A 24599-nucleotide genomic window follows, 5' to 3' on the forward strand; every position below is an offset into this window, starting at 1 on the left:
ACGGTACCGAAGTCCACGAGGCTTTGATGGATCTGGTCCATTTACCTTTGCAAATAAAACGTTGGTTTAATCCCTGTAGTCTTACATGTAATATCCGTGTGTACACTTCTGTGGCGATTAAACCTGTCACTGACTTCTTTAAAATCTCATCAAGCAGCCCTCGCATGTTAGGGAGTAAATGCTTAAATCACTTCACAGGTGGTTGGAGATGGAGCATGCCAGCATGCTAACGTTATATTCTTAAATTGGAGGTAAGGGGCGACTCACCAGCTGGTAGTAATAATTTTCCCAGAATCATCTATCCCTAAGAGAGACAGCTCCCGTTTATAGCTCTTTAATAACGGACTTTACCCTGAAGTGAGTGAGATGATGTTGCCGTCCTCAGCTCTGGTTTTCATCTTCCAACGTTTCTGGTGTTATTCTGTGCTTGGAAATTAGATTATCTTTCTAGATGGGGAGGGTTTGTGGAACTAATTCTTACGGACATATTTATCTACCGCTAGTACGCAGAGACGTGATTCCCTTTGGCAGAGCTCACTTAGTCAAATTGGGTACCAGTGCCATTTCTCTAAGTACCACTTGTTCCAGTCACTGGCCTAATCCAACCCGTTTTCTGTCGCATGTCCATCAGGGCAGCCTTTATGCTCCAAATCAACCTTAAGAGACTGGAAGGATAGTCAAGGCAAGGAGCAGACCAACCTCCAATGAACAAAACATTGCTCCTGCTTCAGCTGTTTCTTATAAAAGACAATGTCGAGAACGTAAACACTTCATTGTAGGGAGACATTTTTTACAGCTATAATTATCCAGCAGTTCTAGATAGCCTTGTGTAATAATGTATTTTGTCAAGCCTCAAAAAGAAAGCTGAACAGATTTCTTCGATATTACACAAGTCACAATATTCATACCACCGGATGTTTATGCAATAGAAAGTATAGTTCCCAGGCAACATACAATCACATAAATACAAATATAGTACAAGAAAGGAGTTCAAAAGGTGACTTTATATAAACAATGTTTAATCAAGAAAGCAAATACATTGACATTTCATTAAGAATGCATCAAATTTATAACATAGATAAATCCATATTACAATAAAATATATTGTAATTTAAAAACAATGAGAGGCAGAGATAAATTCTTCGTCGCGCGTTTCGGCAGTGTGAGTGCCTTCGTCAGGAGTTGCCACCAATAAACTAGTCTTAAAAATATGTAAGGTTTTAGTCTTATTGGATGTAGAGGGCCCCAGGATATAGGAGAAAAATCTCACTTTTTGTTTGAGAGGCGTAGATGCTGATAAAGGAACCGAAGGAAGGAAGGAACTTCTCATTCGGAATTTCTTTGTTTAATTAAAATCTTTTAATAGGAGGTGAGCATAGATATATCATTATGTAAACACAGCAACGCTGTTGTTGCAGTCTTCGTATCGATTTGTTAAAAAGGATAAATCTTTATAATTCTTAAGCCTCTGATGTATGTGGGTTCGTGCTGGCGTGGATATCGCTCAGTCGTACTGGATGTTTATGAACATTCGTTTTAGGTTAGGACCAGGAAAACTAAGACTTTTTAAATTCCACTATTATTTAAACTTAAAAAACAGAACCCACCACCTTCACATGTAAAGGAACCATCATATGTATACGTTTTCCTAGAAAGAAAACGTAGTTCTAGTGGGTATTTGTTTTCATTATTCTTGGCCTTTTACATAGTACACATGAACAGCGCCCTGCCTACAGATTGGATGTTTGTATTACCCTAGTATTGGTACTATATTAAATGTTAAAGAGAGCATGCAATCATCATCTGACCTTCAAATATCCGACAAAACTTTCCAGGAGGCAATCAACCCATACATCATTTCTGAGTAGAAATGATGATGCAAATATTGATAAGGCTATGCTCAGTAAGCTCAGGTGTGCGATATGATAGGTTTATGTTTTAAGTCTGGGACTTGCTGAGTTTGCTTGTTGTGGGCCTGTCCATTATTATTCTGTGGACTAAACTGATAAGCAGACACACCCAGGCAGCCACCACACACACCCGGTGGGCCCTTTTCCAAGATTCCATTGTCAGATTCATTGCAAAGCACATTCTAACTGCAGACTTCAGTCTGGGGTATCGTAAGTACCATGTGGGAATAACGACGTATTACTGCACAGTATCAGTGCTTGGCCTGATGTATAACTGACACTTCCTCCAGCTCATTCAGCCTTACATAATATGACTGACTCTTCCACGGCTCTGCCAGCCTATATTGCATGGCTAAATAATTAGAAGGCCCCAAAGGCGAGACCGATTGCATTGCAAATGCTTGTTGTGTTTTGGTGTAAATTCGTTCAGTAGATTTGGAGAAATTAAGGGTAAAAAATGTATACATCACACTGCGCAGCTAACAGATCTCAAACTGAGATCTGATTGGCTGCCACCAGCTGAACCAGGAAGTGGTGGAAGCCATCTTAGGACTCAGGAATCAGTGAGTCCTACAATTTTTTTAAAGTAAGACATAAGAAGGCAGGGTAGGGAAACCCTGACCGCTTAGGCCTGGTGCCAAAAATGTTTTTTTGAATATAATATTGGCAAGAATTTGCAGAGGCTGCACAAATCTGCGGCAAAATAAAAAAAAGTAAAAGAAGCAGAAGGAGAAGAAGAGATCACTTGGTCGTAAGTTTATTTTCTAGGGGAAGGGACATGCATGACCTGCACCCTTGACTGGATTAAACACCTAACTGCTCTCAACTGCACTCCTCACGTTGTAGACTCAGCCAAATCTTTAGGTATCACCTTGGATAAACACCTAAACATGCAAGCACACATCAGTGCTACTACTAGGAGAGCCAATTTCCAACTCAACACACTGAAGAAAATCAAACCATTCCGCACCACCGAAGATCTCAGGCCAGCAGTTCAATCCCCGATTATCCCTAGATTGGAATATGGGCTGGTGACCCTCGCAGGACTTCCCAAAGCTAGCCTGGCCCCTCTCAGAGCTACCTTGAAGGCATCGGCCAGGCTTTTAACGGGTTCTGGGAAATTTGATCACATTTCACCCGACCTTTTGCAGCTAAACTGGTTATCTATTGAAGCAAGACTCTGACTCGAGATAGCCTGTCTGACTCATAAAGCCATACACCACAATGCCCCATACTATCTAGCTAATAAACTTGAGCTATAGGGCTCCAACCGGAACCTCAGAAGTATGTCCACCCTTCTCTTGAAACATCCAAGATTCAAAAAGAAAAGATCATCCGGTCTTGCTCCAAGAATTTGGAACTCCTTGCCATCAGATCAAATCCTTCCACTACTTCCTTTAAAAAATTAGTCAAAAGACTACTAATGAACGTTAATCACGCTGATCATGTTAGTGTGTTCTGTTAATAACCAAAATCTTGAAATATTTGTCACTGATGTTCTATGACATTTTTCTCTTCTTTTGGATCTAGTCCTAGATAGCTCCTTTAACTGCATCAACTGTTGATTTTTGCTCGCTCCCTTTTTGTTACTATTCCTTGATGCACATTGCATATCCTGGTTCTTTCTATTTGTATGATGTTTTACTCAAGAGCGCTATATTGCGCCACTGATACTAATGTATTACCTTCTTTATGTTCTGTATAATTGCTGACGACAACGCTGTACTGCGCTCTGATACCCCCTTGGGTTTTGTTCGCGCTCTATAAAACTTTCAAAATAAATAAAATAAAAACACCTATGCTGCTGCCCCACTCCCCTATACCACATATATCCTAACATTTGAGACTAGAAAAGTGGGATACTTTAAAAATGCAAGTGGGGAATTAATTTTCCACATTGACTCCTATTGAAGCAGAGGCGATTTCAGGTGGAAGACAGACAAAATAAGCCATTTTTGCTCTTCAAAAATCTGGACTTTCCTGCCTGAATCAGGTCCGTTGGCATGTAGGGTACCAAATGCTGCCCCCGAAATAAAGAGTAAAGTAATCGATTTTTTAACTGCTAAGTGTGGGCACAGCCAACCCTTGCTAAGATATAGCCTGCCCTGAGTGGACAGCAATTTGACATCCTTGCTGATGTTAGTGAATACAATAAGGCAGTAGGGGGCCCATTTGTGTACACAGATCAGCATAGCAGCTAATGTTTCATGCTGCCATGTGTGACATTTTCATAATTTCAAAATAATTACGAGTTACATTTCAAAGACTATGAGTGACACTTTCTTGCAAGCAAAATCAAGCAATAAAAACGTGGGAAACATATTGCACTACTTCATTTCTTGGCAGGACACAAACAAATACTTAACAGGTAGAAAGTAAAAGTACTGTAAACAAGTGGATGGAAATGAACACTGTACCCTCACGCACATACTCTCTTACTCCAGAAACAAACACTGGCAAAGGCACAAGTTTGGGCTAATTATTTCACGTGCAATGGTTCTTTCTAGTAAATATCTTCTTATGTTGTGTGAAATATCTGGCCACACAACCAAAAAACATATGCGTATGCAGCCGTATGGACACACACCAAACCTAAAGGCACGTAAACAGGCGGGTGATGAATACCTGGGTGAATAAGGATGATGGCTGTATTGGTTGATGTACGCATGGCAGTGGGTAAATGAGTGTGAATCGATGTCAGATGATGGAAAGAATGGGTGCTACCTATGAGCAAAAAGAAACTATATATTAGCATCTTAACTAGCCTAGGAGAGGATACCTGTCACTCAGGCACTTACTTTTAGCGATGCAAGCCGCTGGCAATTGTCGGGCCGTGGCCTCAACCATTATTGGACTCCTGCAGTAACGCTGCACGATTCTGGCTCAGCTGCATGGTCTCTGGGCTGCTGAGGAACACCCCGGCAGCTACCACAGTCAACTGGTTCACTCAGCAGCCAGCGTTGGTGAGGTCGGGTTCAGTGGCAGGACCATTTTCCGCAGTGTACCGCAGTGCAGGTTCAAGTTAGACAGTGGGGTCAGGTCCGGATCGCACCATTAACCGCCGCTGTGGGAGCAGTGGCCACCAGTGCTGCCAATGCCACCAGCAATCAAAACTTTATTCAATAATATCCTGAACTGCCACAGCGGCAGGACTGACCCGCCTATTAAAGTGCGTTTCACAGGTCCTGACCGCAACCGGGCACTGTCTCGACACTCCTGACGTTAATGTAATACCACACGACGCTGCGGTGTCCCATATTACATTGTAGCAGAGTAGCTGCTAGTGCTTTGAGCAGCTGAATCAGCCCTCTTACGAAGTTCATTGAACACAAACCTCTCTGGACCTCTCTAGCTCACCTGAATCGCCCATAGCTTAGCTGCCTCACGTTGATGAGGGCGTTTTGGTGTGTGTCAGCAGAGGTGTGAACCCCCTCCCCCACCCAGGGCAAGGAAGAGGGCCAATGGGGTGTGAAAAACAACGCCTAAGGTATGATAATGAAGGACCAATTTAAACTGGCAAATATGACAAAGAAAGAAGCATGCAGGAATAGGGACGAGCCTGGAGTACGATAAGAGGGGCGCTGCTGTTTGCATAACCGGAAGGCACACCGCTCAGTGCGCCTCTCATAAGACTGGAGCGCTCGGCCTGCGTCCAGCTCGCCTATATGACTGTGCGTAGGCATTGGCGCAGCCCAGTACTGTGAGACAAAATAATCAAGTTCAACACCGACCGGGAGAATGTTTAGCACAGAAGAAAATCCTGTTGAACTGGGTGAGACTTACCTTCAATCTCTCGAATACTACTAAATCACACCCCGATGCCTGCCTCTGCTGCCCTCCAGCCATTGCCGTCTTTCAAAACGCACCGCGCACGCGCGAATCTCAGGACTCGCGCACTCGCGCGTGCGCACTAAAAACAGACAAAGAGCCAGCGAAAACTTTGCACCCCATGATCCTGTCTAAAATGTGACACTCAAGCTCGCTTTGTATCCCATGACCCTGTGCTACAATGAATGCGTCATTCACAAAACATACGATTAATAAGAAAAGAGAAAACCTACCTACAAAAGGATGAATCCGCCGCCATGCAGCTGAACTCTAACCCCGGAAATGATCGCCCCAGTGGCTTAGCGGCCGTCTTGTGTTTTTTCCCCACCGAAGTCTTCGATGCCTGTTGTTTTGATAGAATTGCTTTGACAGGGAGTACCTGCAGTTTGCAATTGAGCGACGTCGTCGTCAGACAAATCACAGGTGCGTCCACTTAACATCAGTAGAGCAGCTGAGCAGGGTGCAGTGTCTGATCAGGTCGGTGTCAAGGAGAGCATGCATAGCTGCCAAGGTTTCAGATTGCAATTGTGTGACATTTCCATAATTTCAGTGTGATAATGAGTGACATTTCAACGACTATGAGTGAGACTTTCTCGCGAGCAAAATCAAGCAACGAAAATGAGAACATATACATATCAGTTTTAAGAGGCACAGACGATGAGCTTTGATGTAGAAGCTTTATTCAAGTATACAGGAACAAACCCTAGCTAGACACGTCCTCTCTCAGCAACTGCATGCTCTCCTCTCAAGACACACACCAGGATTCTACACATCCTGGTATCCATGGAGAGAATGCAGAGCATGTTGCAAAGCCACCATATGAAGATACAACACATCTTCCTTCCTTAATATTAAATGCATAACAGAAAGAAATAATATATATATATATCACAGCAAGAACGAAAAACGAATAATAAAAAAAAACATTAAGACCATACCATTAGTAAATAACATTGTGAAAATGACATTAAGAAAATATTACCTCACTTTATGATGCCAATGCATATGATTGTTAACGATCCCTAGAAGAAAATGGTTTATGTAATCACTGTGCCACTTTGGAGCCCTCCTAACTAGGCCTGGGCGAAGCACTACGCTACGCTCGCGTAGTTTGCGAAGTTCGCGCTAGCGTAGTGTTGCGTAGTGCTGCGGTCATTTTTTGCTTGCTCGCGGTCCTCAACGTCAAGTTGGCGACCGCGAGCAAGCAAAATGACATCCTGGCGAGACTTTTTCTTTGTTCGCGATCGCGAGCATGGAAACTAAACCTCCCGGCGAGATTCCCAACGCGAGAAGGTCAGGTTTCTCATTGCGAGGGGTCGCGTATGCTCGCGACCGCTCGCGATGAGAAACTACCAGTTCGCGTTGAGAAAGCTGCAGCTCGAGTAAAAATCTACTCGAGCAGCAGAAAACTACAGCTCGCACTGTGCAAGATGCCATTTTCAATGATTGCACAGTGCCGGTTGCTTGTCCGCACTGTGCAATCATTGAAAACAACATCTTGCACAGTGCGAACATGTTACTTCGCAGTTCGCGAAGTGCTACGCGTAGCTCGCGTAGTGCGAACTTCACTTTGCGTAGCTTCGCGAAGTGCTACTTCGCGAACTACGCCCACCCTTACTCCTAACACGTTTGTTGTCATTTCCTACATCCTCACTTTTCTCTAATTGGCCAGCATCAGTTTCCTTTTTCCAATTGTGTAATTCCGTATCATTGCACAAAGTGACACTACGAATATTCCACACTTTGCCATCACTTAACCAAACATTGTTACCAACAACATTGATTATTTGTTTAGGTGATGACCATTTAGATAGTCCTCTTCATTGAGTTCCCATGCAATAAATAATCAATTTGTTTGACACCACATTTACATTTTTTGACCCCTACGGTTTAACCTGCATTTTGCAATTTATCTAATGTTTGTGTCAAAATAGAATCATGTTCAGCACGATTGGTTCCCCACACTAACACATCATCTTGAAAAACTAACACTTTGGGTAAACCCGCTAATAGCTTACACATTACTCTTTGAAAAACCGCCGAGGTGGATGCCAAACCAAAAGGCATTCTGATACATTGAAAGGCTCCCTCAGGTGTGATGAATGAGGTGAGGTGTCTTGAGGTAGGATGCAGCTTAATTTGATGGTAAGCATTAGACAGGTCAATCAATAAAAAATAGGTGGCATCAGTTACAGAAGACACCATTTCATTGTTGTGAGGTAACGGATATCGGTCAACTAGGATGTTCTGGTTAAGATCTCTTAAGTCAATGCACATGCGCAAATTACCGTCAGGTTTTCGTGCTAGAACTACTGGACTAAGCCATTCAAATGACTCAATGGGTTCGATCACTTGCGTATCGCATAATCTCTGCAACTCTAATTTTAATTTCTCTCTGAGAGTAAATGGAACTTTTCTCGATTTATGCACGCATGGAATGCTATTAGTCTTTAGCACGATGCGGTGTTCAAATTTTTTCTAGACAACCCAATTTTTCATAAAACAATTTAGGAAATTTGGTGCTCCATTTGCATTTCTCCATATCTTCAGTGACCAAGACTTGTTGAGGATGATTAGGGTCCAATGTAGCCCAACATTTTTTGTTCACGCCAACTCAACAATGCTCTCCCTTTTTCCACTACATATACTTTGCCCGTTGCTACTTTGCCCTTGTGAGACAATGTGCACAAGACCATACCATTAGTAAATAACATTGTGAAAATGACATTGAGAAAATATTACCTCACTTTATGATGCAAATGCATATGATTGTTAACGATCCCTAGAAGAAAATGGTTTATGTAATCACTGTGCCACTTTGGAGCCCTCCTAACACGTTTGTTGTCATTTCCTACATCATCACTTTTCTCTAATTGGCCAGCATCAGTTTCCTTTTTCGAAGTGTGTAATTCCATATCATTGCACAAAGTGACACTACGAATATTCCACACTTTGCCATCACTTAACCAAACATTGTTACCAACAACATTGATTATTTGTTTAGGTGATGACCATTTAGATAGCCCTCTTCATTGAGTTCCCATGCAATATGTTCTCACCCAATCTCTCACAACAAATACACGTTGGTTCCTTTTCAACTTATCATTGTGTCTACCTACATATTTTTCCTGGTGTTTCTTGACTCTACACTCTAAACTTCTGTTGCACACAGTTCGAGTATAACCCATGAGCATCCACCCTGGGGCAACTCTAGTTCCTGGTTGTCTGCCTTTGAGAAGTCTGAATGGAGACACTTTAGTCACAGAGTGGGGTGTGGTTCGATAACTCCACAGCATTTCCTTCACTGCTTCCTTACAATCTCCCCCACACCCTTCGGATAGTTGAATACACTTTTTCAGAACTCTGTTAAACCTCTCAACAAGGCCGTTTTCCCTAGGATTGTAAACAGAAGTGGTGTGGTGCAAAATGCCCATTTTAAACAGATACAATTTGAATTCACTCGCTATGGACTGGGGTCCATTGTCCATGACCAACATATCTAGACAACCCTCCCTTCGAAAAATGTGGTCACAAAATTAGATAACATTAGAAGCTTTGATGTCTCCCGTAAATGCTACCTTTGGCCACTTTGAATGGTAGTCGATTAATTCTAAGGCGTACTTATTGACAATGTACTTGGATGAAAATGGCCCGCAGATATCCATAGCCACCTTTTCCCATGGCCTACTTGGAAAATTGGTGGATGAGATAGGTGATTCCTCCACTCGATGAGTTTTGTCACTACACATGCACTCCATACACCCCCGTACATGTTCCTCTATGTTCCTGTCCATCCCTGGCCACCAAAATGTTTCCCTGGCCTTTCTTTTCATTCCTGACATACCACCGTGGCCTTCATGAAGTAATTTGAGCAACCTGGGCTGCAAGCTGACCGGAACTACTAGTCTTCCACTCCTGCGCCTCACACCATCCACTACAGACAGTTCCGTCCACACTGTCCAAAACTCCCCCAATTTTTTTTAGCACAAAATTGGGGCCTGAGGGATTGGACCGTTTAGTTACAATCTCTTTGATAGTGGAGTCATTCATTATGGCATCCTTCCATTCCTCTATTGAGATGGCACCCTCACATGACTTAGTCACACTTGCTACTACACAATCATCATTGGAGTCAACATCGTCGTCCTCACATTCCAATGGTAATCGGGATAAGCAATCAGCATTGACATTGTGAATGCCAGGAACATAGTGTAACGAGAAGTCATACCCTTGAAGTCTGTATAACCATTTGGCGATTCTGGGGGTTGCTTTTGCAGCTCCTTTAGTGGTGAACAATTCTATAAGTGGTTTATGGTCAGACCTGACTTCAAAATGTGTTCCCCAGATATAAGTTTTGAAATAGTTCACACCCCACCAGCATGCAAGTGCCTCTTTCTCAATGACCAAATACGTGGCCTCTGCACCTTTGAGGGTACGTGATGCAAATGCAACTACACGTTCATGTCCCATATGTTTTTGCATGAGCACTGCTCCTAGACCATAGGTACTGGCATCCACTACATTTATGCTGTGATGTGATGGATTTAACGGTTTCAAGGCTACCGCTTTGACTATTTGTTCTTTAATAGCAATGAAGACTTCTTGGCATTCATCCGTCCACTCAAATTTAACAGCTTTTTTCATTAACGTTCTGAGAATGTGAACTTTGTCAGCAAAATGCTGAACAAACTTGGAATAAAATTCCGCAAAGCCCAAGAATGAGCGTAACTGCTCCTTGTTGCACGGTGACGGTGCATTGGTGATGGCATCTAATAATTTCTTTTTTGGTTTTACTCCTTCCCTAGATAAGGTGTGCCCTAAATAATCAATTTGTTTGACACAACATTTACATTTTTTGACCCCTACGGTTTAACCTGCATTTTGCAATTTATCTAATGTTTGTGTCAAAATAGAATCATGTTCAGCACGATTCGTTCCCCACACTAACACATCATCTTGAAAAACTAACACTTTGGGTAAACCCGCTAATAGCTTACACATTACTCTTTGAAAAACCGCCGAGGTGGATGCCACACCAAAAGGCATTCTGATACATTGAAAGGCTCCCTCAGGTGTGATGAATGAGGTGAGGTGTCTTGAGGTAGGATGCAGCTTAATTTGATGGTAAGCATTAGACAGGTCAGTCAATGAAAAATAGGTGGCATCAGTTACAGAAGACACCATTTCATTGATGTGAGGTAACGGATATCGGTCAACTAGGATGTTCTGGTTAAGATCTCTTAAGTCAATGCACATGCGCAAATTACCGTCAGGTTTTCGTGCTAGAACTACTGGACTAAGCCATTCAAATGACTCAATGGGTTCGATCACTTGCGTATCGCATAATCTCTGCAACTCTAATTTTAATTTCTCTCTGAGAGTAAATGGAACGTTTCTCGATTTATGCACGCATGGAATGCTATTAGTCTTTAGCACGATGCGGTGTTCACATTTTTTCTAGACAACCCAATTTTTCATAAAACAATTTAGGAAATGTGGTGCTCCATTTGCATTTCTCCATATCTTCAGTGACCAAGACTTGTTGAGGATGATTAGGGTCCAATGTAATGCCCAACATTTTTTGTTCACGCCAACTCAACAATGCTCTCCCTTTTTCCACTAAATATACTTTGCTTGTTGCTACTTTGCCCTTGTGAGACAATGTGCACAAGACCATACCATTAGTAAATAACATTGTGAAAATGACATTGAGAAAATATTACCTCACTTTATGATGCAAATGCATATGATTGTTAACGATCCCTAGAAGAAAATGGTTTATGTAATCACTGTGCCACTTTGGAGCCCTCCTAACACGTTTGTTGTCATTTCCTACATCATCACTTTTCTCTAATTGGCCAGCATCAGTTTCCTTTTTCCAATTGTGTAATTCCTTATCATTGCACAAAGTGACACTACGAATATTCCACAATTTGCCATCACTTAACCAAACATTGTTACCAACAACATTGATTATTTGTTTAGGTGATGACCATTTAGATAGTCCTCTTCTTTGAGTTCCCATGCAATATGATGTTCTCACCCATTCTCTCACAACAAACACACGTTGGTTCCTTTTCAACTTATCATTGTGTCTACCTACATATTTTTCCTGGTGTTTCTTGACTCTACACTCTAAACTTCTGTTGCACACAGTTCGAGTATAACCCATGAGCATCCACCCTGGGGCAACCCTAGTTCCTGGTTGTCTGCCTTTGAGAAGTCTGAATGGAGACACTTTAGTCACAGAGTGGGGTGTGGTTCGATAACCCCACAGCATTTCCTTCACTGCTTCCTTACAATCTCCCCCACACCCTTCGGATAGTTGAATACACTCTTTCAGAACTCTGTTAAACCTCTCAACAAGGCCGTTTTCCATAGGATTGTAAACAGAAGTGGTGTGGTGCAAAATGCCCATTTTGAACAGATACAATTTGAATTCACTCGCTATGAACTGGGGTCCATTGTCCATGACCAACATATCTGGACAACCCTCCCTTCGAAAAATGTGGTCACAAAATGAGATAACATTAGAAGCTTTGATGTCTCCCGTAAATGCTACCTCTGGCCACTTTGAATGGTAGTCGATTAATTCTAAGGCGTACTTATTGACAATGCCCTTGGATGAAAATGGCCCGCAGATATCCATAGCCACCTTTTCCCATGGCCTACTTGGAAAATTGGTGGATGAGATAGGTGATTCCTCCACTCGATGAGTTTTGTCACTACACATGCACTTCATACACCCCTGTTCATGTTCATCTATATTCCTGTCCATCCCTGGCCACCAAAATGTTTCCCTGGCCTTTCTTTTCATTCCTGACATACCACCGTGGCCTTCATGAAGTAATTTGAGTAACCTGGGCTGCAAGCCGACCGGAACTACTAGTCTTCCACTCCTGCGCCTCACACCATCCACTACAGACAGTTCCGTCCACACTGTCCAAAACTCCCCCAATTTTTTTTTAGCACAAAATTGGGGCCTGAGGGATTGGACCGTTCAGTTACAATCTCTTTGATAGTGGAGTCATTCATTATGGCATCCTTCCATTCCTCTATTGAGATGGCACCCTCACATGACTTAGTCACACTTGTTGCTACACATTCATCATTGGAGTCAACATCGTCGTCCTCACATTCCAATGGTAATCGGGATAAGCAAATCAATCAATCAGTCTTTATTCGATTTAAAATACAATCATAAAAGACACAAACATAGTACCTAAAAACATACATTTCAATAAATACATTAAAATACCTTATTAAAAAAGCCTTGTTAAAAAAGCATTAAACACTTCAATGGACTGACATATAGCAATAAAAAGATTTTTGGATTAAAATTGACCCTGGTGCAGCTAAAAAATAGGGAAAACCCAAACACTGAATTCATTAGAGACCATCAAGGGTGCGCTTGATTGATTTTCTCCGCAATGCCCATGCCCAGCCCAGGTATTTTGCCAATGCGACAGAGACTAATGTCAAAGAGCTAGTGCGCAAAATGCGTAAAGCTACAGCACTGCTCCTTGTGCCGAGAGATTTACACATTGGGGTAAGCCAAACACGCCTTGGAATGATAAATGCCGGGCAGACAAACAGAAAGTGGGGAGATGTTTCAATCGCAGCCCCACATGCAGGGCACTGCAGTTCCGAGTTCCTGCCCCACCTTCCAGTCAAAAATCTAAGAGGCAAAGAACCAGCTCTAAACTGGAAGTAGAGTTTCCTGTCGCCCACATTAGTCACCACATCCCAGTATCGTTCAAGATTGGGGGAATCTTTGAACTCCAGAAAGATCCCGGACATCCCTGATGCTCTATTCAGCACCTGGGCATCAATTCTTTCCCAGTATGCTATTTTAAGAGAACTTTTTGATGGATAAGCAATCAGCATTGACATTGTGAATGCCAGGAACATAGTGTAACGAGAAGTCATACCCTTGAAGTCTATATAACCATTTGGCGATTCTGGGGGTTGCTTTTGCAGCTCCTTTAGTGGTGAACAATTCTATAAGTGGTTTATGGTCAGACCTGACTTCAAAATGTGTTCCCCAGATATAAGTTTTGAAATAGTTCACACCCCACCAGCATGCAAGTGCCTCTTTCTCAATGACCAAATACGTGGCCTCTGCACCTTTGAGGGTACGTGATGCAAATGCAACTACACGTTCATGTCCCATATGTTTTTGCATGAGCACTGCTCCTAGACCATAGGTACTGGCATCCACTACATTTATGCTGTGATGTGATGGATTTAACGGCTTCAAGGCTACCGCTTTGACTATTTGTTCTTTAATAGCAATGAAGACTTCTTGGCATTCATCCGTCCACTCAAATGTGACACCTTTTTTCATTAACGTTCTGAGAATGTGAACTTTGTCAGCAAAATGCTGAACAAACTTGGAATAAAATTCCGCAAAGCCCAAGAATGAGCGTAACTGCTCCTTGTCGCACGGTGACAGTGCATTGGTGATGGCATCTAATAATTTCTTTTTTGGTTTTACTCCTTCCCTAGATAAGGTGTGCCCTAAATAATCAATTTGTTTGACACCACATTTACATTTTTTGACCCCTACGGTTAGACCTGCATTTTGCAACTTATCTAATGTTTGTGTCAAAATAGAATCATGTTCAGCACGATTGGTTCCCCACACTAACACATCATCTTGAAAAACTAACACTTCGGGTAAACCCGCTAATAGCTTACACATTACTCTTTGAAAAACCGCCGAGGCGGATGCCAAACCAAAAGGCATTCTGATAAATTGAAAGGCTCCCTCAGGTGTGATGAATGAGGTGAGGTGTCTTGAGGTAGGATGCAGCTTAATTTGATGGTAAGCATTAGACAGGTCAATCAATGAAAAATAGGTGGCATCAGTTACAGAAAACACCATTTCATTGATGTGAGGTAACGGATATCGGTCAACTAGGATGTTCTGGATAAGATCTCTTAAGTCAATGCACATACGCAAATTACCGTCAGGTTTGCGTGCTAGAACTACTGGACTAAGCCATTCAAATGACTCAATGGGTTCGATTACTTGTGCATCGCATAATCTCTGCAACTCTAATTTTAATTTCTCTCTGAGAGTAAATGGAACGTTTCTCGATTTATGCACGCATGGAATGCTATTAGTCTTTAGCATGATGCGGTGTTCAAATATTTTCTAGACAACCCAATTTTTCATAAAACAATTTAGGAAATTTGGTGCTCCATTTGCATTTCTCCATATCTTCAGTGACCAAGACTTGTTGAGGATGATTAGGGTCCAATGTAATGCCCAACATTTTTTGTTCACGCCAACCCAACAATGCTCTCCCTTTTTCCACTACATATACTTTGCTCGTTGCTGCTTTGCCCTTGTGAGACAATGTGCACATGAAAAAACCTAATAGTGGAAGTTTAATGCCGCAATATCCCACAGGTTCAACATCTGGCACATTCAATTTCTGACCTCCTATTTTTCCCACTCATTCTTATCTATAATAGTATATGGGGAGCACAAGTCTCCCCAAACTGTTATTTTAGTTCCATTGATACCTAAATCACATTTAGGTGGGTTGTAACTTTCTGATACATCGTTGACAACATTGTCACAGATAACCATGACTTCAACCTCCCCTTCATTGTCAGTATTATCTTCTTCAGAATTCTCTCTAATTGCATTCACAGGGTGTTTCCATTTAGGAGTGGGTAATGATCCAGCTTTGCACATGCGAGCTAAATGACCAATTTTTTTTTTACATTTATAACACTTTTCTTTAACAGCAAAACATTTGTCTGAATCAGCAGTGTGTCTAGTACTTCCACACCTGTAACGTACTCTTTTGTTCTTGGGGATAATGGTTTTGGGATTACTTTCTTTCTTTTTGGGAGGAATTTTCTCTAATGCACATACTTAAGTGGTGCTGGTTTTATCCAAGCTCAGTTCTTTAACATACTTAGAAGTGTTCTCAATCCGTCTTGCCACTTAAATAGTTTTCTGCAAGGAGGGGTCTTTCATTTCTAGCAGTCTTTCTTGAATTTTAGAATTGCTAGTTCTATTTATGAATCGGTCCCTTATAATCTCTTTGTGAAGATCTCTGAATTTGCATGTAGAAGCAAGGGTTCTCAAAGTGGAAATGTATTGTTCGACAGATTTGCCAGGTAATTGGGATCGCGAGAAGAACTTATGTCTTTCTACAACTATACTGACTTTTTTCCCAAAGTTTTCTTCTAGTGCTTTAATTGTCTCTACATATTCATCACTATAAATGACTTCATCATACTGTACACATACATCAACATCGTCTTTAACTTCCTCTTTATTACTCCCCTCTTCACTCTCGTCCTTATTCTCGTTTTCACTGATACTCTCTTTGATGATTATCTGTTTCCTATCAGTACCAATAGGTAGTGTCTTCAATACCTTCCTACCCTCTATTCCTAAATTATGTTTGAGTAATGCTACCTTGCGAGAAGCTAGAAAATCCTCACCACCAATAACCTCTAAATAGGTCTCGAATTACTCAATCCAGTCTTCCCACGGTAATGTGGGTTCTCCAGGATTTTGTAGGAATTTAGGTGGGGCTGTGATAGAAGACATATCCATGCTGTGGATTTCCCTACCTACTATAGAATTAGGTATTGAAATAATTAATGTGGATTAATATTCACTTTCCTGACTGAAATGAACAACCTAAGAAGGAATAGCACGTTAATAGTAATAAACAAGCCTAAACTAATGTAGTGCTTTTGAATTAGTTTAGTATAAGCAACAATTGGCTGGAAGAAAAAACAAATTTAATTAGGGAAGCACGTTAAAATGGTCACCATAGTCCCCTTGGTAATTGCAATCTGCAATGTATAGATCTACTATTTATTTTTCAGCACACAGTCACCTCAAATCGTTCCTCTCATATGTCTTCCAGCGTAGAGTTTTTAAAATTAATCCTTGACTTGGATTGAACTTACTAATTGCGATCGCTTGTTGTTTTAAATTGATTTTATGCTTCGGGTTGATTCCGCTCTTGCAATCGCATTCAACGTTCTCGCTGAGTTGTCATGGTTACTACAAGCTGTTCCAGGAAGAAGAGGATGGCACGTCACAAGCGTATCACGGCGCAGGACGCTTGACATGGGACGACTCCCACAATGCAGTGTGTCTGTGGCGAGTCCCCGCGGTAAAATGGCTGCCAAAGGGTTTGGATGTTCAGCAGAGAATGGCCACAGTGACGCACACAACTAGCTCCAGTCCCAACGGTACGATCGGAACTTCACAATAAGTTTCGTTTTGCGTTATCCACACTCCTCTGATCAAAGCAATTTAAAAAAAAAAAATTAACTTTTGTGACGGTGTACTTTTGGTGTACGATACACTTTGCTCCATTTAAACTGCACGCGGGAATAGTGTACCAACAGTCAGCTCGGTCGCTTTCTCTTCCCTTGTAGCTCTAACGGTTATTCATCACCGGCTTTTTTGCACAACAGTCAATGTTTCTCTGCTTCTATGTACCACCGCTTCACACAGTGTGTACACAAGGCAATCAGCCTTAATGATGCTGTCTCCACACAGTTCAATGCTGCTTCAACCATATCAGCACTCCTTTGAATACAGGCTTGCACCACGTTTCACCAATGCAGTTCAGGCACCCACAGCTGTATCACTTCTTACCGGTTTACAGGAGAACAGGTGTTGCTTGCACGATATCAGCTGTCTCTCAACAGATGAGCTCCCATAAATTCTTCTTTATAGTTGCCTGTAGCATTGATTCTTTGGTGTTTCAGCCCAGCGGCACGCTCCTTATTAATGCAGTGCCCCAACAGTGTAGTTGGTATCGTTAAGTGCCAGTTATGTAGTAATTGGTCCAGGGGTTGTCATCTCACTCCTCTGTACAATCAGTCTGTGCTCTGGGAAGGTGCATCCTATGCTCGTCGCCACTTTTAAGAGGCACAGACGATGTACTTTGATGTATAAGCTTTATTCAAGTATACAGGAACAACCCCTAGACACGTCCTCTCTCAGCAACTGCCAGCTCTCCTCTCAAGACATACACCAGGATTCTACACATCCTGGTAACCATCGAGAGAATGCAGAGCATGTTGCTAAGCCACCATATAAAGATACAACAATCAGAAATACCACCCCTCCCTCCTCCTTTGGAATTCACAAGGGACTATTTTAAAACACTTGAACAGGTTTCTGTCATTACCCATTAAATTTGGTATATCATCAAAGCTTAATACAGGCAGAGCAATTTATCTGGACTGCACTGCTACACGCGTGTTTTCTTTGAATATTGTCAGACCTGGAGTTAGAGATTCAAAAAATACTTCAGTTTATAAAGCTTGCTTGTATTTTCTCTGCAACTGTTATGAGAGGTTTTAGCCTTTCAAAGACCTGCTCAATCACTAACGCTGCTCACGAAGCAGAACCCGTAGTAAAACACTGTGGTATCGTCCCTTTGTGCTCAGTACTCTATTTATTGATGCTGCAGGCAATGTTTGTTGTAATATCCGGAAACACCAGGACATTGCAGCACATGAAGCATGATCGTGACCGGCAGACCTAGAGCTGCCAAGGTTTCAAATTGCCATGTGTGACATTTTCATAATTTCATTGTAATTATGGGTGACATTTCAACGACTATGAGTGACACTTGCTCGTGAGCAAAATCAAGCAATGAAGATGAGGAAAACAGATAAATATCAGAAATTACACCCCTCCCTCCTCCTTTATAATTCATGAGGGACTATTTTTAAACACTGAACAGTTTGCTGTCTTTCAGTACGGCACCGGAGGCACTGCAGCCAGATCTTTTGAGATACTGCTTCAGCAGAGATGACTGTAAAAGCTTGTCTGCTCTACCAATGGTTCGCATGAGGACAGGCAACAAACTGGTGGCACACTGGGAGCGGCATTTCATTGTTGGTTGACCGAGCGGGCGGAGTATTATTGGTGAAAACTAAAGTGTACTCGCGGAGGAGCCACTGTCAGTCAACGTGGAACTGGCAACGGCGGACTGACTGTCTGCACTCATTCACCTGCAACGCACTGAATTTAATTTACATTCTCGAATTTATATGTACTCACAGACAAAAATCAGTGCATCGACATCTACACACCTGAGATTATCGACAAATGTGCACTCGTACTCCTGTCTTCGCCACACATGTGAGATCACCACGAACCCTGCATCTTCTCTGTATCTTGTGAATGCGCATCTGCATATTGACATCCTGTTTTCACAAATACGCACACAGAATTCTCTCCAAGTGTGTACACACATACCTGTGAGCCAGCACTCCCATATTGAAGCAGAGGTATTTTAGGGTGGAGATAGCTACAATGAAACTATTTTTGGCTTCAAAAATCGGGAGTCTCTGGCCGGAGTAGGGTCTGTTGTTATTTATGCATATTTTACTCACCTCAAGGTATATGCAACAGAAACTTAGGCTGATTGAAGCCTCACAGAGCATGCAAATTACTGACTTTAGATGTTGTGTGTAACACGACAACAAGCACATTGGTAAAAAACACTTCAGTTCAACCTTGTAGAAGTTCCATTTATGCTCCTCTAAAGCCATCTTATTTATATATTTCATCTTTTTGTTTACCTGTAGCTGCGCAGCAACTCTACTAATCAGCCCAGAGCAAAGCACCTTAAACTGATATGCTTCCCACAGTATGTGGTAGCATGCGCGCACGACCGGCCATGAGGTAATTGGACCTGCAAAACATTCAGTTACTCTAATCTGCCCGGGCCTAAAACTGGTTCTACTTTAAAGCGTTTCTTCGGTTGATGCTCGCACTGTATAAAAGTGCAAAAATGAACAACAATATCAGAGATAAGTGTTCTCAAAACACGGAAACAGTTAGCTGCTCCTTATTCCATTTAGCGCATATAATACCGGGAACAACTGTAACTGAAACTGTTAAAAAGATTTTTTCGCACTGCAGCCGCATTGAGTTAATTGTAACTCGGGTGGCTGGTACTAACTGCGAGTCCAGGGCTGTGCTCAGAGTCTGCTGTTGTCCAATGACAGACAATTTCCTGGGCGGCCTCTGCAACCGCCGGTCACAAGCTCCTCCGTGATGTGAGCTCGGTAATTCATTGAATTCACTGCAGGCTCACAAGGTTTGCGAAAGTACTTGATGGCGGCCCGGCCAGGTGTGAGCAGAAGGCAGTGCTGCGAGCTCACAGGGACAGGCGCCATGCTGAGTGATACTGCCAGGCCTTCCAACGCCAATAATAATGCCCTGCGCAGGGCACTAGTGAGTTATTCATGATGCCGAAGCAGGCGCCGGGACGTGGATGTCAGGGCCTTTAAGTGGGTGCACGTGGAGCAGGGCATAAAGAGACACACAGACTCTTGCTGGTCTGGTATGGGCCGGAAGTCACGAGTGACTCCGGCCAGTTTATTTGAAGCCTTCTGGCCACGCCTGGCCAGAAGGTGATACAATGTGTGCATGATGTTCCGGGTTGGGGTCTCAGCTCCCTGAGGCGGCTAACAACTAGACCGCTACATCCCATCCCAAATCAGTTCAAAAGCAAATACCAAAATGAAAAGTTAGCAAACATAGTCAGCAAGTCTTTGATTGGGCCTCGGGTGAGGTCTCAGATTGTACTGATGCTGCTGGGTGCCTCCTCTCGGGCTAGCGCTATCTTCCGTGATCGGCAGGTCTTCTGTTCTGGGGTCACCGGGTATCTCTGGAGCCGCCGGGATAAGGTTCGGACTACCAGTGGCATTAGGGATGCCGTCTAGGTGTCCACTTTCTATGTCATGAGACACCTCGGCTCTTGGTCTCTCCCTTTCTGAGACCGGTACTCTCTTGAACCATGAGATGTTCCGAGTGATGACCTCTCCATCCTTCTCGGCCGTCACGGCAGTGCCCATAACCGCTTTGACATGCCATAGTCCTGGTTCATAGGGCTTGCGGAACTTGCCTCCGCTGCGACGGTTTCTCACTAGGACAACACATCCTGGCGTCATCGGCCGGATCTGTGCTCTTCGCCACCTGCTTGCTCTCTCGTTGTTGGCTGACCTCCTGGCCTGAGCGCTCACCGGGTCATAAGGTTCGGGTTCCCAGTTATCTGCTACTGGGATGTTTTCCCATCTCTGCCCAAACAGCATCAGCGACCATGGGAACCTTTGAGTTTTGCAGTGTGGAGTGCTCCGTTTCTCCCGCAGGAACCTCTGGAGAGCGACCTCTGGTTCTGACTGCTCGGCTACGGATATCCGTAGAACCTTGTTCAATGTCCGCATGAACCGTTCTGCCTCGCCGTTCGCTTGGGGCCACTGCGGCGTGATGCGGTGATGTTTTACGCCTAGGCGTGACAGAAATTCTTTGAACTCGTGCCCTTGGAATGGGGGCCCGTTGTCTGTTTTGATGACGTGTGGCAGACCAAACAGTGCGAAGGTCTTATCCAGCATTGGTAGCAGGTGGTCGAACGCAGTTGACGGTAGCACCTCCACAACTGGGTATTTCGTATAGCCATCAATCAGGACGGCGGTCACTCGCCCGTCCGGAAAACTTCCAAAACCAAGACTGATCCACGACCAGGGTGACGGTGCGGGGTCTTCGTTTATCACCGGAACTGGAGCTTCCGGGCCGCCAGTGAGTTGACATGCTCGGCACCCGCGTAGGAAGTCATCCACGGCTTCCTCTAGGTTAGGGAACCATATCTTCTCCCTCATCCTGGCTTTCATCCTTTTCGTTCCTTGGTGACCTTCATGTGCTTGAGTGGTCACCCGATCCTGGAGGTTCAGGGGTATGACGATGCGTGAGCCTCTCAATACTACGCCGTTGGCTGTGGTGCTCAGTTCCTCATGGACTCTCCATACCTTCCCCAGACGGGACCGATCTACTTCATTCCATCCACTCATGTCGTGGAGGAAACCGGCCCACGAGCCTTTCTGTATTGCTTCCAACACCTTCATTAGAACCATGTCTGTCCGTGTATGAGCCTCAATTTCCGAGATGGTGAGGGCTTTTGGGCAGGCCCACTGCGTGATCATGTTGACAAAATCTTCCGTCAGCTTTTCTTGGTTGAAGGTTTCTTCCGTGATGGCTGCTGGATGTCGCGATAAAAAATCAGGTGGATTTTTGGCACCTGGCCTGTGGACTAGATCTAATTGGTAGTTGCTGGAGTTGAATCGCCCATCTCTCGATCCGGGGCGGCGGATGAGGTGCGGTTCCCTTGAACAGCGGGATGAGCGGTTGGTGATCTGTTACCACGCGGAATGGGTGCCCACTCAGGTAGAGATGAAAGTGGTTGCAAGCCCACTTGATGGCAAGTGCTTCGCGTTCAATTTGTGAATACCATGTCTCTGTTGCCGTCAGCGACTTGCTTGCGAACGCTAGCGGAACCCACGTTCCTGGGTCTGTTTCTTGTGTCAGCAGGGCTCCCAGGCCCACGGGGCTGGCATCTACTATCAGTTCCGTTGGTCGTTTGGTATCGAAGTAGGCCATGGTCGTCTTTTCCAACAAAGCTGACTTCACCTTGCGGAAAGGCTTGCTCCTCTTCTGGGCCCCATTTCCACCCAACGTCCTTCTTTGTTGTGAGACCGGCCTCACGGCGTATGCCCTCTCGATCATCCAGCCAACCTACAACCACCCCCAAGACACGGCATCTACGACTCCGGCCGCCCCAGCCACACAGACCCGAGGGCCGGCCAGAGCCCCCGACAGGCTCGACACCCTACCACGCATGTCCGACCGAGGGAGCGGGAACCCCCGAGCCAGACCCAGAGGCGCCAGTCCAGTCACACCTCGGGTCGCCTTCCCCCGGGAGGACTCGATCGGCCACCAGGCCCCTGGGGAGCAGGCGCCTCGCCTGCCGAGCGTCTGGGGTCCCTCCCAGACCCACCTGAAAAGACCAAAGAAACGAGCGGCAGGAAATCCCGCCGAACCCCCTCAGTCACCCAAGGCCCCTCTCTGCGAGGACTCCGGACTTCAAAGGGCAGGGGGAGTATAATAAGGGGTGCCGGAGGAACAAATGGGAGAGAAGACCTGGAACCATCGAAGCCTGCTGACGCTGTTGCGGCTCCCGAATACCGAACCACCTGGGCCTACTGAGTGACTCGCGGCCCCCAGCCATTGAACCATCTGAGCCCTGCTGACGAGATCGCGGCTCCCGAACTCCGAACCACCTGGGCCTGCTGAGTGACTCGCGGCCCCCAGCCATTGAACCATCTGAGCCCTGCTGACGAGATCGCGGCTCCCGAACTCCGAACCACCTGGGCCTGCTGAGTGACTCGCGGCCCCGACCCTCGAACCACCTGAGCCCTGCTGACGAGGTCGCGGCTCCCGAACTCCGACCACCTGTGCCTGCTGAGTGACTCGCGGCTCTCCCCTCGAGGACGAATTGGCAAGAGATCGCCCAGAGAAACAACACCCTCCAGCTCGAGGATTGCGAGCTATCCGCAGGGTACTTTGCAGAGACACTACCTTCACAGACTGTCCCGCTACCCCCATTCCCCTACCACCGATTTGTAGTCTCTTGTGCCGCTGATGTACTACTTACACCTTGGATCATAAAGATCCCTTGAAACCTTCGATAAAAGAACCTATCGTCCTACAAAGAATACGTGTGGTGTTACTCTGTTCGTAGTGTAAGCTCAGGGTGTGCGCGCCTGGTTCGGCCTACTTGGGAGAGGTGGGTCAAAGGGGTGGGCAAGACGGGTATCGAACCCCCCTCCGGCGAACGCCTTTCCAACATTTGTCAATTTTCGCAACAGCTCCTCAATGGTCGCGAGGTTGGGTATGAATCTCTCACAGTATGTTGCCATACCTAAGAAGCTTCGAACCTCTGACGCTGTTGTGGGAGCTGGGGCTATTTGGATTGCCTGTGATTTTCGGGGGTCTACATTCACACCCGCCTGGCTGGAAACATAGCCGAAGAATTCAATGGATTTCTTAAAGAACTGACACTTCTCCTTGTGGAGGGTCACCTCGTGTTCTGTGAGGCGCTGGAGGGTGGCACGGAGGTGGCGGTGATGATCCTCTAGGGTCGCTGAATGTATTAAAATGTCATCGCTGAGGTTCAATACACCTTGGAGCCCGGACAAGACTTCCCTCACTGCATTTTGGAATATATCAGTGGCCGATGATATTCCGAAGTTTAGCCTTTTGTAGCGCCTGAGTCCCAGGTGTGTCAAAAAAGTGGTTATATACCTACTTTCTTCCGCCAACCTCAACTGGTGGTATCCTGCATTGAGGTCTAGCTTAGAAAACCACCTGGACCCGTTTAGGTCAGCAAGGATGTCATCCACAGTTGGCGTCAGGTGCCTTTCTCTTCTTATCGCCTGATTGGGCATGCGCATGTCTATGCAGAGTCTGATCTGTCCAGGCTGTTTCGGTTTTTCGGCTATCACCATGGGGGATACCCAGGGGGTGCGTCCAGTTACCTTCTCTATCACACCTTGTTGTTCCAGTTTAAGTAGTTCTTGCTCAACTAACGGTCATAGGTGAAATGGGATACGTCGGTGCATTAGGGCCACAGGCTTTACTGACGTGTCAATGTGCAATCGTACGGGAGGTCGCTTCATGCTCTCCAGCCCTTTGAACAGTTGTGGAAACAGTTCTAGGATGTCTTCTGTTTGTAGTGTCTTCACCTCCTTTGCGAACGTCACCAGGCTTAGGTCTTCAGCGGTGTGACTTCCCACTAAGATGTCTGCTTCTCCATCGACCACATGGAATGTTGTCATCACTTCGTGGCTCTCCGACTTTACTTGAACAGTCATTTTACCTTTTAGGGGTAGTGCGTTTGACTACCATATGTGAGGATCCGTACTTTGGACGGTGTGAGCTGTGGTCTTGGGTTCAATTTCTTATAGTGTTGGCTACCCATGACATTGACTTTAGGCCCCGGTGTCAATGAGGGC

The 24599-nt window shown here is 44.6% G+C and overlaps 2 protein-coding genes across 6 annotated transcripts in view; one reads left to right on the forward strand and one right to left on the reverse strand.

Annotated features, from left to right (window-relative positions):
- The window catches only part of LOC146820973 (E3 ubiquitin-protein ligase RNF146-like), a 48168-nt gene extending 42347 nt beyond the window's left edge, over positions 1–5821 (reverse strand). The window contains exon 1 of one of the 2 annotated variants that reach the window (XM_085611867.1): positions 5694–5821. The gene's annotated coding sequence lies outside the window, so the exon portion shown is untranslated. The remainder of the gene's footprint in view (positions 1–5693) is intronic. The other variant, XM_085611868.1, reaches the window with a different exon arrangement.
- ECHDC1 (ethylmalonyl-CoA decarboxylase 1) overlaps positions 5806–24599 on the forward strand; it is a 356958-nt gene continuing 338164 nt past the window's right edge. For 2 of the 4 annotated variants that reach the window (XM_085611864.1, XM_085611863.1), the window contains exon 1: positions 6023–6215. Coding sequence is in view for 2 of the 4 variants with exons in the window: in XM_085611862.1 (XP_085467988.1) it covers positions 5924–6161 (238 nt within the window). In the remaining 2 variants the exon portion in view is untranslated. Of the gene's footprint in view, positions 6216–24599 lie in introns of all 4 variants that reach the window. The other 2 variants (XM_085611862.1, XM_085611861.1) reach the window with 2 other exon arrangements.

Source organism: Triturus cristatus, chromosome 6, assembly GCF_964204655.1.
Source record: "Triturus cristatus chromosome 6, aTriCri1.1, whole genome shotgun sequence".
NCBI lineage: Eukaryota > Metazoa > Chordata > Amphibia > Caudata > Salamandridae > Triturus > Triturus cristatus.